The 13,949-nt window shown below is 40.5% G+C and overlaps 1 protein-coding gene across 8 annotated transcripts in view; it reads left to right on the top strand.

The window, feature by feature from the left end:
- The window catches only part of SPECC1L (sperm antigen with calponin homology and coiled-coil domains 1 like), a 108,083-nt gene that overhangs the window by 62,917 nt on the left and 31,217 nt on the right, over positions 1–13,949 (top strand). For all 8 annotated transcript variants that reach the window (XR_010920208.1, XM_067550015.1, XM_067550018.1 and 5 more), the window contains one exon: positions 880–982. Coding sequence is in view for 7 of the 8 variants with exons in the window: in XM_067550015.1 (XP_067406116.1) it covers positions 880–982 (103 nt within the window). In the remaining variant the exon portion in view is untranslated. The remainder of the gene's footprint in view (positions 1–879; positions 983–13,949) is intronic.

Below are 13,949 nucleotides of genomic sequence, written 5' to 3'. Positions count from 1 at the left end.
AGGTTTTCCTTCTGACCTTTATCATAAGGAAAAAATATTTCCTTTCCTTTCCCTCCAAAAACCCAACCTCTCCCTGGGCAAATGGGCAAAACACAAGTTTTAAAGGTAAAATTGTTTGTCTTATTCATAAATATTCCCAAAATTACACAAAATAGTTTAAAACAATGAGGTCATTATTATGAGATTGGGCTTGTATCTATAATAGCCGTTACTGGGAACTGGACACCATTTCATTAACAAGTAAAGTGAATAATAAACATAGTCTCACTGGTCTACTTTATATGCAGACAATCTCTTTGAGCATGTCCTTCCTACTGATAGCTCTAGATCTTGGGACAAAGTCTGTTAGCAGTAACTGTGTATTGTTAATATTCAAATCTATTGCTATTTCAGGGTTACATTCCTAATCAGCCCTGAGCTGCAAGAGATACCATCAGTTTATTATTTTAAAATACAAAATAAAGTTGTTTTAAATTAGCTCATCCTTCAGATTGTATTCTAGCACATTAGCTTAATATTATGAACTCTTAGAAAATGTCTTGTTTGCACATAAAGACCTAGAAAGGAGGCTTGAATTTAAAATATATTTAAATTGTAACTGATGAATGCCAGTGGTGAAAACACTAAAAGGTGTTAATACAATCACAATCAGTGTTTTTTGTCTGAGTGATCAATATGCATAGTGACTGCCAATGGAACAATTGATTCGATCCGACTTAATAGGGAATATTTTGCAGGCTTAACTGGTTATATTCCATCCTTCAGCCAGGATTTTTAGGCTTATTCTTCTCACTGGGATAGTTATTCATTTTGTTAACAGAATTATTGCAAAAGATGGCATGATATCAAAACTTTACTGTTTTTTTTCTCTACTCTCAGGGAAGAAAGGAAAGACCCTTTATCTGCTCTTGCAAGAGAATATGGAGGGTCCAAAAGAAATGCCTTGTTGAAGTGGTGTCAGAAGAAAACAGAAGGATATCAGGTAACTGCAAAGCTGTTTAATACTGCACACTGTTAACTGCAGCACATGAAAATCTGCCCATGGCACAAACCAGACTGCTCCACAGTTCACTGCATAGATCGCAATGAAACTGGTATGTGCTGTACTTTCTTGCCGGAACACATGCTACAAAGTCCTAACCTAACTAGCATTAATAGTTACTTAGTCTCTTTGCTCCAGTGTAAATGTTTTTTCATAGAGAGCCCTCTGACCTTCCATTGAGGCACTTTAAAACAACCATCATACATATTACACATTTGAAACTCGGATACAGGAGTAATAATTTAAGACTGATAAGGAATTGAATATCCAGACATTGAGTTCACTCTAGATTTTCATCTCATAAATGCAGCCAATGTAACACTTATAATTTTAAAAGTAAATTATTAAAAAGTAAATAGAAAGGTTCCAAGGGCTTGTCTGCACTTAAAACGCTTCACTCTGCTATAGTGCTTCATTGTAGATGCTACCTATACCAATGGGAGGGGTTCTCCATTGCTGTAGGTGATCCACCTCCCTGAGAGAGAGGGTAACTATGTCAAAAGAAGAATTCTTTGGTCTGTCTAATGCTGTTTACATGGGACTTTAGGTCAGCTTAACAGCGCTGCTCAGGGGTGTGGACTTTTCACATCCCTGACTGACATAGTTGAACCAACCTAATTTTCTAGGTGAATCTTTCAGGATCTTTCATTTAACATCACTGTTCACAGTGGCAAATGTTGCTTGTTTTTTGGAGGTTGCAGTGTTTGACATATTCACTGTATTTGGCTTTCTTCTGCATTTTCAGCTTTCTTTTCAATTAGTCCTAATGTTGTCAGAACCTGAAAAAACTAACAAGATAGTTCTCCAAATTTCTCCTATGATTACATAATTTTTTCAAAAGAATAGAGGCTTCAGCAAACTGAACCAGGATGTTAAGAGTCTAGCCATGATGTATTTGTTTGGTTAAATTGTATTGAAAGTGTTTCAAATTCCCAACACAGACCTCAGTTTAAAAACTTCACTCTTTCAGTGACTTGAAACTCACAATACTGGCGGAAGCAGAAAGCCACATAACAGGATGGTTGACCATCCATAGGAAAAGTCGTCTTTCAGTACAATAGAGAGTTTTGTGCTATAAACCCAAGGTGCCCCTCTCCTGCTTCCTGTGGCACGTCTGTTATACCAAATTGTTCTATTTCTGATTGTAGGTTTCTTTATGGAAATGGTCCTTCCTCCCCACTTTTTTTTAAAAGGCAGGATGTTAGATCTTTCTCTTTAAAGCTTGTAAGTCTAAATGGGAACATATCTGAAGTTTGTTATCTTTAAATGAAAGATGCATCTGACAGCTTCCTTAATTTATCAGGACAAAGTTATAAAGTGTTCAAAACCTTTCCTTCTCTGGCTGTGCACACAGACAAAAGCCATCCTCTTGTTCACATTGACAAGCTGCTTACAGTCAATCTGCATGGACCCTTGTAACTGCTAACAGGAGGAGGGAGGAATGACACCTAATGTACTTGTCCTGACAGCTATTACGTGACTCTCTGCATGTGCTGCTACTGCAGAACTATATCATTTCATGTCTCTGAGCTATGTAAGCCTCTTTCTCAAGGAGCCAGACTAGTACTATTGGAATATATTAAGTTAGTTGTCGCACAAGAATGTATTTTGTTTAGACATCCACATTTATCATTTCTCTTTAAATTGTTGTACTGTATTAAATTTGTTTTTCAGGTTCCCCCTGAAATTCAATTCTGGTATACGTGTGGGTGTTACTGTTATGCTTTTTGTAATGCTATAAATGTATCCTCCGTTGTGTTCACTATGGATAGAGATTATCCAGATTTTTGATATCTCAGCCCCATTATTAGTACCTTATAAATATTAGGGTTTCTTTGGGAAACAAAATCTTAGTATTACTCTATGCATGCACGCACACTCTCTCTATGGAATGAAGACCATTACATAGTAAATTAAAGATAAATAATTGATGGAGAGAATAAAAATAGTACTTTAAAAAATTTCCCAAAGAATAATACTTAGTATTCAAAGAACGTAATAATATCCTCATTTCTGAACAAAAGTCCCTTTTCTTCTGTTGGACCTATTTGTTTTCTGTCCTTAAAGAAAACCCCAGCCTGACTTCACACCTTCTGAGAAGTAAATAACCTTAGTGTTTACAAGAATTTTTGTAAAGTTATGTCAGTTAGTGGGAAACTTGTAGTAACAAGCGTAACAAAGAGAGGATTTGAAAGGTCGAGAGAATTAAACCAAAGAAATCAGTACGCCCATAAGTCTACCCCCCAAAAAAGTAAAAAATTATACTTAGAAAGGAGAAGCTCTGGATGTCCTGAAGGAATTAAAAATGAATAGCACATGTAGAGAGAGTATGTTCTGGTGAAGCCAAGACAGCAGATGAGGCATTACTTGGGTTTCATGCTTCCACAGGATCCTTAGAGTTGGATGCATTGATGGCTCTGTTCAGATTTGTAATTGCTGCTCATTGGGCAAGTGATTTCATACCTCTATTGTCCCATCTTCTGTCTCGCTTTAAATTAAGAGAATATTTTCTTGATTTGGATCTTCTTGTTGACTGCTTTTGCTCCTTAAAACTTTGCACATCAGGAACCAGATTTTTCAAGCTGCAGTGTATCTAATTGTTCTAATTCAAAATCCCACAAATTTTAGAGACGTTAATCCACTCAATGCCACTCTTTCAAATTATTTCCCTGGTTCACCTAACTATAGTGTAGAAAATGTATATTCCACATCAGGAATTTCCAGATTTGTCTAGACTCTGGTCATTTTGTCAAGGATACTGGCCCTAGAGGTTTATAACCCCCAGGTTGAAGAGGTGGGGGACTCTTAATTAGGTATTCAGAAATCTTAAAAATCACTGTGTAGCCTAATTAAAGTTGAAACAATTTTCAGTAACATATAATCTAGACTAGAAGAATAAACTTTCAAATATGATCCAATTTAGCTTCTAAATTTGTTCTGAAGAATTTATACCATGATTTATAATCAAACAAAAACACTTCTAGATCTCTTATCATGCTGTATAATTATTGTTGCTTTCATCTTAACTGTATTATCTCAATTTATAAGATTTCTTATTGCAATGTCAAAGATCATGGTAGCATGTTATAATTGGACCAGACCATACTTTATCTAAAAATTGCAGCTGGATTTCTGATTATGATGGAAAAATTATAATCTTGGGCATGGCCTCTTCTGATTTAATTTTCATTTCTGTTGAATTAGTTATTGTGGTAAAGTAAAAGAGACGCTTTTAGTTCCTTTGTGTTCAATTAAAAGCATTAGCACGTAAGTAAAAATAATTATTCAGACGTATAAATCTGTATTTTCCTATCATGTCTTCTGTCACTGCTAACTTTAGGAGAGGTTTGGCATCATAACAGTCAGCATAAATCTCTTTTCCAATCTCATTCTCACACCTTTAATACTTTTTTCCCTTCAAAACAGCTATAGTTTCTTCTATTAAATAAATATGGACCAGAGCTCTCCAGGTTGTGAAGCTGTGTGTGTGTGTGTGTGTGTGTGTGTGTGTGTGTGTGTGTGTGTGTGTGTGTGTGTGTGTGTGTGTGTGTGTGTGTGTGTGTGTGTGTGTGTGTGTGTGTGTGTGTGTGTGAGAGAGAGAGAGATTATATAAATAAAATAACTGCATCTGTTTGTGTTTGTTAGATAGGGTAGTTCCAGGCATAATTGTTTTTGTTTCTTTTGGAAATATTTTATCTGTGGAGCCATTGGGAATATTTATCACAGTAGAAGTGGAGAATGGTTTAGTTTCTGTGTATCTATAAACTGATGAACCAGACAAAAAATAGCCAAATCCAGTCTTTATTTTTTTTTTATTTAAAGTGCTCTTACAAAAAGCTCTAGGTGGCTTGCCAGTTACAAAAACAAAGGCCAACGCAGTCATCTCATCCTCTGTACGAAACAGCGGCACATGATCAAATACCAAAACCTTCACAGATCAATCTTTAGCTCAATTCACCTCACTTTCTTCAAAGGCCAGATGAAAGAAATAGGCCCTGCAGTATGCCTACAAGTGTTAATAGAAAACCATCTGGCCAGAGTCCTGGGACTCTTCTGGAAAATACCTTATTAATATAATTTCATTCTCCGAGCATTAAGAGTGGAGGAAAATACTTTTTTGCCATTATGAAATTATTTCTGAGATCTTTTAAAAACATCTTTACCATCTTAATAGAAAGGTGGTAAAAACTTGGAGTTTGGTGAGATATAGTCCCTAGTTTGCAGAGGTGACTTTTTATTGTATGGTGAAAATTCATTATGACATGGTTAAAATTAAAAAGGGTTTTAAAAACTTCTACATGCATACACATTGATTTTGTGCCAGAAAGCACATCATACTCCTTTCTAGTAAATAATTCCTCACAATGGATTTTTAGATTGTCTTAATAAATAAAAGCACTGTAAAAAGTGATACATAGAAACTGTTAAAAGAACATTAAGGGTGCAAAGGGAAATACTCAAGTAAGGAAATGCCAATGTAAAATTGCCTTATCTATCTTAATTCTGCCTTTATTAGTTTTTGGTAGAATTACATACTGTTTTATCCACAGTGCCCCTATTTTATTCATTGTGCAGCTTGAGTAGTATGCAGTGAATGATGAAGGGAGAAGGACATTGAACAGAATAAAAACAAATACTGAACAGCTTATGTTCACTGAATATCATCTAACCTGCTGTCTGCAGCATCCATTCTGTTGAAAGAAAATCCAATCTTACATACTGTGCATACACCAGGGTTTCCCCCTTGAAGCCTAGCTTTGGCGAGTGTAACAAGTTGTAAAAAGAGTGAACTACAGACTAACATCAGAGAACCTCTGCATTAACAAATGTGCATTTAGAACATACCAAAGTAGAGGAAGTGCTACATAAGTATATAGGGTTAGTGAGTTTAACTCTATCCAAAACTGAACACCAGCAAAGCCCAAATATCCTAAGGAGGACAATTACATACAAAGATTGAGATATTTTCAAATACAACTGAGTAATTTAAGAAAACAAGTCCCACTGACTTTTAAATGGCTGAGCTTAAAGTACTCTGGATTTGATCATAATTTAGTGATCTTACTCAGAACTTGATATACTGATTCAAACAGTATGCTATGCCAAATGCTGGATTTTCCTGCGAGACAAGACGCGTCCTTGCTCCTCTAAAACATGAGTAATGTCATAAAACTGTGACATAAATCCTAGGTAATTTCAGTGTGTGAAACAATCCACTCCAGTTGTTGTGGAGTGGTTTACTTCATTGATCCTAGCTGGAACATAACTATTTTCATTTTAAGTACCCAAATGATACAAGTTGAACATACAAACAACACAAAATCCAAACAAAGATGTAAGATGAGTGCATTGTTCATATTGAGATGACCAGAACTGGTAGACAGGATCCAGAAGTTATTCACATGGGTGTATAATTGTTTGTTTGTTTTGGTGGGGAGATTGCCATCACAATTTGAATCAAGTTCTTACTGTACATGAATGTTCTTGGCAATGAAAGAATTTACCTCCAGAAACTTAATACAGAAAGTGGCAATCACTAGATCCCTGCAAGTGTGCTGCTAGGGGGCGTCCTCTTTAAGATGAGATGGTAAAAACAGAGGAGTTGGTCATTTGCTGTCACCCAAGACCCTATATCACTTTAGCAAGTATCATTTACATGAAAATCAAGTTCTGATAAATTCATTTTGTTTATCCATAGTCCCCCCATTGATTTCAATTAGAAGAGATATTTTTTCCATTTTCTCTATTTTTAATGGTTCACAGTTTTCCCCAGAGTTGGCAGAAGTGATCAATGAAAGAGATTCCAGTGTATAGTTCAGGATATTTCTTCTTCTAATTGTTACACTTAAATCTTCATAATTAGGTCTCAGAGTTAGCAGTCCTGTGGAGGAAGGGGGCATTTTACAGCTCTCGGACTTGTTGTTCCAGACTGCCTATAGATTTTGGAAGACCACACTCTATCTTACAGTTGTTCACATTTAAAGTTTTTTTCAATTATAAGGACTAGAAATGTAATCTTTTCAATGAGAGCTTAGATTCTGGAGCACAATTCTGGAGTGGGAAATAATAAAAAGGATAGCAGCTGAGATATGCAAGTGCAAAGGTATCTATAAGACGGTCAACAATTATGGTATATTCGGTGAGCATATGTTATGTTACTATGAAGGCTTTAACTTTTACCTTGACTGTTGTGTTTTTAAAAGCATATACATTTATTAACATCATTTCATATGGAAACTAAACACAAGCTCTGTAATCCAGAGATTATAAACAACTTTAGACACAAAAAAGTACATGGTCAGCACACCACAGGGTCTTGGATATTGGGTGTGTGTATTCCTGACACTGCTAGCTTCTAACGTGCAAAAAATAATCAAGAATGTATGGATTCTTCATTATTACTCTGTCACCAAAGCAGTTCAGATACAGACAGAAGATGGCAGTCATTAACATTCCTTGATTTCCATTTTAGAAGAATAGCAATGGAAAAAGGCCTAAGAGTTTTCCCTCTAACTTCTATGACCTATATGTAAGAAGAAAACATCATGTGCTTTCTCATCAAGATACTGTCTGTCTAGGTCAGATGTTAGGACTCACAAGTAGAATTAACAACAAAGCTTACTTGGATGTTACAATGGAATGAGCAAACTGTTTCCTGTTTGAAAGGAATTCCTTTTCATGCTTAACATAGCAGCTGGTTAAAAAGCTTTCCCAGAATCTTCTTTCACAAGCTTTCCTTTGAGTTTAGTGGTCTCCAACATTTTGACAGCAAATTTCATATCTATTCTCAGAAGGCTATTGTCTTTAAAACTTGCTTTTCAGTTGGGCACTCTTTGACTTTTTAAAGAGCATACTGATTAACATTTATTGCTGGTTCTTTTCTGCTATATTTGAGATGAGGAACTGTGCTCTTGTATCTGAGTTGATGCATACCATATCAGCTATTCCATCTCATACCTCCTATTTAACTTTGACACCAATATAGTGCTTTCAGTAATGTGATGTTATGCAGCACAACTGATTTAAATGCATATTCTTTTCCAAGAGCTTTAGTTAAATAACAAACATAAAGCAGTTAGTCTGGGTGCCTTGTTTGAATCAAGAAATATCTTTTCTTTGCCCCACTACAGATACCTTCCTTTCTTCCTTTCTGTGGCTGTAGAGTATCAAAAGATGTATTCCATAATTATAAAATCTTACTTCATGTGTGTGTTTGGCACCAAGTGTGTTGCTTTATCACACTAACCTTTTATCTTTTTTGTGTTAGTGCTCTAAATCTGTGACATATGGCATTTGTTTATAGTAGTGCTAATTCTGTGTATTGGCAATTGGATGATTGCCTGCAAAATTATGTTGGGTGTCATGAGTACCTCACAGGTTTGGGCCCTTACTAGCATTTTGGATGATTGCCTTCTGTATGCTGTATGTCTAATCAGGAAACTAAAATTCTTCTCTGTGTATTGTGTAGACTGTAAAAAAGACTTCAGAACAACTCTATTACTGTGCTATTAAGATTAAGGCATTCTAGGTTTTGTGGTCAGTGGCAAAATGAAGATGTGGCTAGACAAGATGGTATAAGATTCTGACTGAGGGTATTACTACGGGGCAGAGTTGAAATAGTTTTGGTGCCTTGTACGAGAAATGTAATATTAACTCCATACTTCTTGGGTGTCTAATACGCTTCTTTTGGTAATATTCACTGAAGTTGCTAATACGTGCCTGCAGCAGTCGCTACACCTTAATGATGTTTTTAGAGTGAAATTTTTCTTAGTTTTTTAAATAGTCCTAAGATCAGATCCTGATCCAGCAAATTTTGTGATACAGAGTTACGGGATGCCCAAAGGGGTCACTGTTAACCATAGCTCCAGCCTATCATCTTAGGAAGGAAAGAATAATAATGCTTTAAATAAGCTTCTGATAAAAACAGAATCTTCAAGTTGTTTCAAATATTCTGTCATTCAAAATACAATCACTTTCTCTTCCATCACATATTCTGTTGAACTTAATTAGGGCAAAAATCAGAATAAAGTATGAAGTTGTCTCCCTATCACTGCTCTAAGTTTTAGAAGCTTAAACTTTTTTGTTAAAGGGACTGCTCCTCATGGTTCTTCTCACCCATATTGAGTGTGTTGAGTCTTCAGCATGGAAAGTGGGACAGTTAATATTTTAATAGGGGAAGATAAGGCAGACAAAGGCTCTGACTTGGAATTCACTTTCCTTTCAGACTGCCCATCTGCTGCCCACTTTCATGGCAGCTGGGAATGAAGTGATCATTGGGACTGCTCTGGATACCAACAATCATTTCCAGAAATGTTTGTTTTTGCTCCCCCTCATGTCTGCTTTATTGTAGCGATTGGGAGCCAATCATTCCCAGTGCAGTAGATATTGGAAACAGTTTGCATTAACTACAGACGGTCACCTTTGCAATAACCCAGTGCACGATTGGATATGCAAAGCAGACAGACTCAGAGACAGTTGTGAGGACTGATAGGAAAAAGAATCACATCAAGGTTTAGCAGTAGGCACTGCTGGCTGAAGTCTGAAATAAAAGGATCTGGTGGGAATAGCTGAATCTAGTCGCAGCATTGGAGGCAGTCCCAAGCATGAATAGCACTAGGTGAGAGAAGGGAGGAAATCTTAGGGGTTGCAGTTCCCAGAAGCTTAATTAATGTGCTATTGGACCAGTAGTGGGAACAGTTGGAAGCACAACTCAGGGAGGAACAGAGGCTTGATCAAGCTATTGGTCAATGAACTATGGTGTCTTGCCTCCAGCATTTGTCATTCTGGATGTGTCAGAGGAAATTGGAAAATAAACCGAAAACCATAATGTATCTAACCATTGGTTGTTTGTATTAAACATTGGTGAAAGGATGAAAATTATTTCCTAAGCCCTTTGGCAATTATGTTGTAAAGCATGAGTTTGGATTTTCCCTTATTTTAACATACATTGCAAACCTGCAAATGCTGGTCATAAAATCATTCAGCTCAGATGGCATTGCTGGCTAATGTAGGAACAAGGGGTTTGTTAGCCTGTGGAGAGTCAGCTCCATACCACTGGCAAAGATGTAATTTTTAACATTAATAATTGATTTCCAGAATCCTATCACCAGCTGCCAGACTGTGGGCAAAGGGAATGGAGCCATATCTGTTTCTTGTTGCCTTCCATCTCCTAAATTAGGAACCACATTCAGTTAGGGCTTGGGAGTCTGTGTGTTTTGTCTCCCCTCTCCTGTTGACACAGAGCGAGGTTCAGAGAACTAGTTGATTTGTAAGCATGTCCACTTCTTCCCCCCACAATCAAATTATAGTGTCTGTAGTCAAGTGAGACTAAAGACAGCTGTAGATATGTGCTGAGGAAATGGTTTAGCATGTTTCCTGCTTGGTTTGTAACTTGCAGCTATGAAGTGTGTTCGATCTCCATTGTTTTTAGCTGTGGAGCTAGCCAAAAAGCTGCTATCGCTGGATGACCTACTTAACATCCATCTTTCATAAACAATTGTATTCTGTTCCTTCTTGGAAGTTACACAAGATACTATGTTACTTTTAAGCACACATAGAGCAAGAGGAGAAATATGAGTGAGAAAGGTAGCTGATCGCTTTTGCAGCAAATTTTAGAATTAGCACTGTGTTAATATGGTATTTTGCACATGTGAGATAATGAAGATTAAAAATAGTTTAGTTGCTCATTTACCCAGTAAAATGCATTTATCCTCAGGGGACCACACATTTTGTTTTTCATTCTTGTTGGAACAGTTTCCTGTCTCCTCCTGTGTACGTTTGCCGCAGGGCAGTGTTTCACTTCAGTCAGACTGCTGCTGCTGCTTTGCCCTGTGCAGTTAAACAGGAATTTTGGCTTACACTGGAAATGCTTGAAATGTAATTTATGAGAGCCACAAATTCATTGGTTAGAAGCTTTTTAAAATGTGACGGGCTATAAAATCTGTGACCTGTTTGAAATGTTAACTCTCATATTTTCTCATACCCCTGCCCCTAGTAAAGATTTTACAAAACCCAGAAATTAAGTATGTTCTAGAAAGCCTTTTATGATAAGTATTTTGAAGACTAATCCTTTTCAGTAGAGTTGATTTTCATGATCAATCTGTCTGAAATACTTGAGGTGATTTCACAGAACTACTAAATATTACTTAACTTACAATAGACAGTAGCTAATTCCTAAAATGCCAATAAAACTCCTACAGATGTTCTCCCATCTTCTTTTCTGTAAATGCACTCCAGCCTTTCTGACCCACTCTCCCTATAGAGTACATCCAGCTCTGAAAAGACTTTTCTCAATTGACAGCTTCCCTGAAACCCAGATCTTTCTGGTTATTACTTTAACTCCATATGGTCTGAAACAGCATCCAAAAAAGTTCCAGGTTGGATTTCAGTGGAAAAGACTCCTCTTAGTGTAGCTAGTGATACAAATGTGTAACAAAGAGGAAGTTCTTATTCGAGTGCTTGCTCATGTCCATTTCACTATAGGTGTGTGCACGCCTCTGTGCATGGGTACCGGAACCTTTTTCCCCTTAGCAGATCCCGTAGGGCCTGCTCCTGTGTCCCCTGGAGTCTTGCACACATGCCGCGGTATATGAGGTGCTATTGGCCCTACACCCCCTCGGTTCCGTCTTTCCACCCGTGACGGTTACTGGAACTGCCTGCGCTTGCAAGCGCTTAATTCCCTGTGTTTTAAACTTTAAACAGGATTTTTGTGTTAATTAGTTAGATTAATAACTGTTGTAGTGGTAGTTAGAGACTTAGAGAGAGTCTAGCTCAGACTTTACCGGGAGCAGGTATGCTCTGGAATCATGGCTTAAAGCTGTGCACTTTTGGCAGGAAGGCTTTCCCGCGAACAGACCCCCACTGCCTGAAACGTGGTGGGGAAGCCCTTCATGAGAGGAGAGAGGCTTTCAGACCCCGCAGAAAATCCGCCTGAAATCCTGGCTCATGGAGCCCCTGAGCCAGCTCCGAGCCATCCCGCTTCGCCGCGGTATCCAGCGTGTCGCCAGTGCGGAGGGCACCGTCGGCACCGACTTGTCTCGGCACCACAAAGACGGAGCGTGGATACTCCCCCGCACGGTCAGAGCAGGCGGGGTGGAGCACCTACTGGCACCGTCGACTTAGGTGGCCGAAGGGCGGCAAGAGCCTTGTTGGCCTTGCATATGCCACCACCCCCATGCCTCCATGAGAGAGAAGGGCTGGCATTAAGGGGAAGCCCGCTCAGGAGATCCCCGGTATGGGGAGGAAGATCTCTTGCGGACCAGTTTCCCAGGGTAGAGCAGGAACGCTCCCCTAGAAGGCATCCCAGGTTGCGGTCGCCGGACCAACCTGCATCAAGGCGGAGAGCGAAGTCACCTGCCCAACACCAGTCTCGACCCCCCCCCCCCCCCCCCCGGCACTGGGTGAGGTCCATCCCACCTCTCCGACAACGAAGAGTTCGCCCGCAAGGACGCGGTGCCAATCCCAGTCATCGGAGACAGTCTTGGTACTGAGGAATTTGCCGGGCGGTGCAGAACCCAGATGCCGGAGACAGACTCGGCATCGAGGAGTTCTCCCCCCGCACCAAGGCAAGCTCGGATACCGGAGACAGCCTCGGCACCAAGGTTTCGTCGAGACACACACACACACACACACACCCCGAGGCTGTGCCAGACTCGGTGGACAGAGACAGTCTCGGCACCGAGGAGTTTGCCCGGCACTGAGGCCGCGCAGTGTGGGTCGCCGGAGCTTGACTCAGGGCCAAGACGCACAGAGCTCAGGTCAGCTCAGCTCGCTGGAGCGTTGTCTGTACATCTGCTCCAGCCGCGGCACCCACGACAAACTTGGTAGTTGAGGTCGTCATCGCCGAGGGGTCACTCTCTGGAGCGACAGTACCGCACAGTAAGAGGCTTTTGGGCAGCCCCAGCAGTGGTCTGTCAACGGTGCCTCAGTTTCTCCTTGGGGATGCAGTACCTGGGGGAGCAACCATCAATGAAAGGTGCCAGAGCCCCAGGCGGATGGTCTCAGAGGCAATGGTCACCACAATAACTGTATGGGGACCTCGGGGGTTTCCCGAGGGGGGGACCATGGTCCGTCAACCCCTCAGGGATGCAGTCAGTGTCTCAAGTACACATGGAGGCGAAGGAGCAAAAGGGGCGTCAGACAACCTTTATGCTATCGAGGGGCTCCACAGTGTGGTAGCCTTCCTGGCCTACAGAGGGACGCTCAACATAGTGAGGGTCTCATGACAAATCCCCTCCTCCATAGCCTGATGCCTAAATGAGCCGAGAAAAGCATTACACCCAGCCAAGGGGTTTGAATACTGTTCACCACCCCGTCCCGGGTCCCTGATGGTGGTTGCCGCCAGCCACAGGGATGGGCAGGGCAGACGGGCTCTACTCCAAGGAACCAGGGCGACTGCAAGCCAGACTTGTTTGGAGAAAACTTTATTCAGTAGCACTACCAGCAAGTGGAAGGTGAGCCCCTCGGGGAACTCAGTGAGCCACTTTGCTGGGGCTCTGCCTGGCTGCAGGCGCTGAGCCTGTAGGCCATTGCAGAAGAAGGTACCACGGGAGCTAGAGCAGTGCTCCTGGCACCCTCAGTTGCTGCTGATTCAGTGGGCAGAGCCATACCCCCAGCCATTGGCATGCCCAGAGGTTAGCAGCTGCAATCCTGGGTTATCCCAGAAAGGTTCAGCAGCCCATCCGGGGCCCTTCCGTGGACGCATCAGCCTTCTCTTCTGTGTGGATAGAGGTGAAACTGCATGGTCTTAGGGACTCCTAGACCATGCTTTCTTCCCTGGGCCGCTATGCGCCAGAGACCTTCAGGTGTCAGGCAGGTCTCCAGGGACAGCAGCAGCAGAGGTGCCAGCTACGTCTATCCTGCAACCTACGGGCAATGGGACAGAGTCAGGGGGTTTAGGAGATACCAT

The sequence above is a fragment of the Emydura macquarii genome, unplaced genomic scaffold, assembly GCF_026122565.2.
Source record: "Emydura macquarii macquarii isolate MOO-44397 ecotype Brisbane River unplaced genomic scaffold, CSIRO-AGI_Emac_v2 contig_1254, whole genome shotgun sequence".
Lineage (NCBI taxonomy): Eukaryota > Metazoa > Chordata > Testudines > Chelidae > Emydura > Emydura macquarii.
Note: the sequence above shows the minus strand (reverse complement) of the source record. Positions and strands in the feature narration are given on the sequence as shown.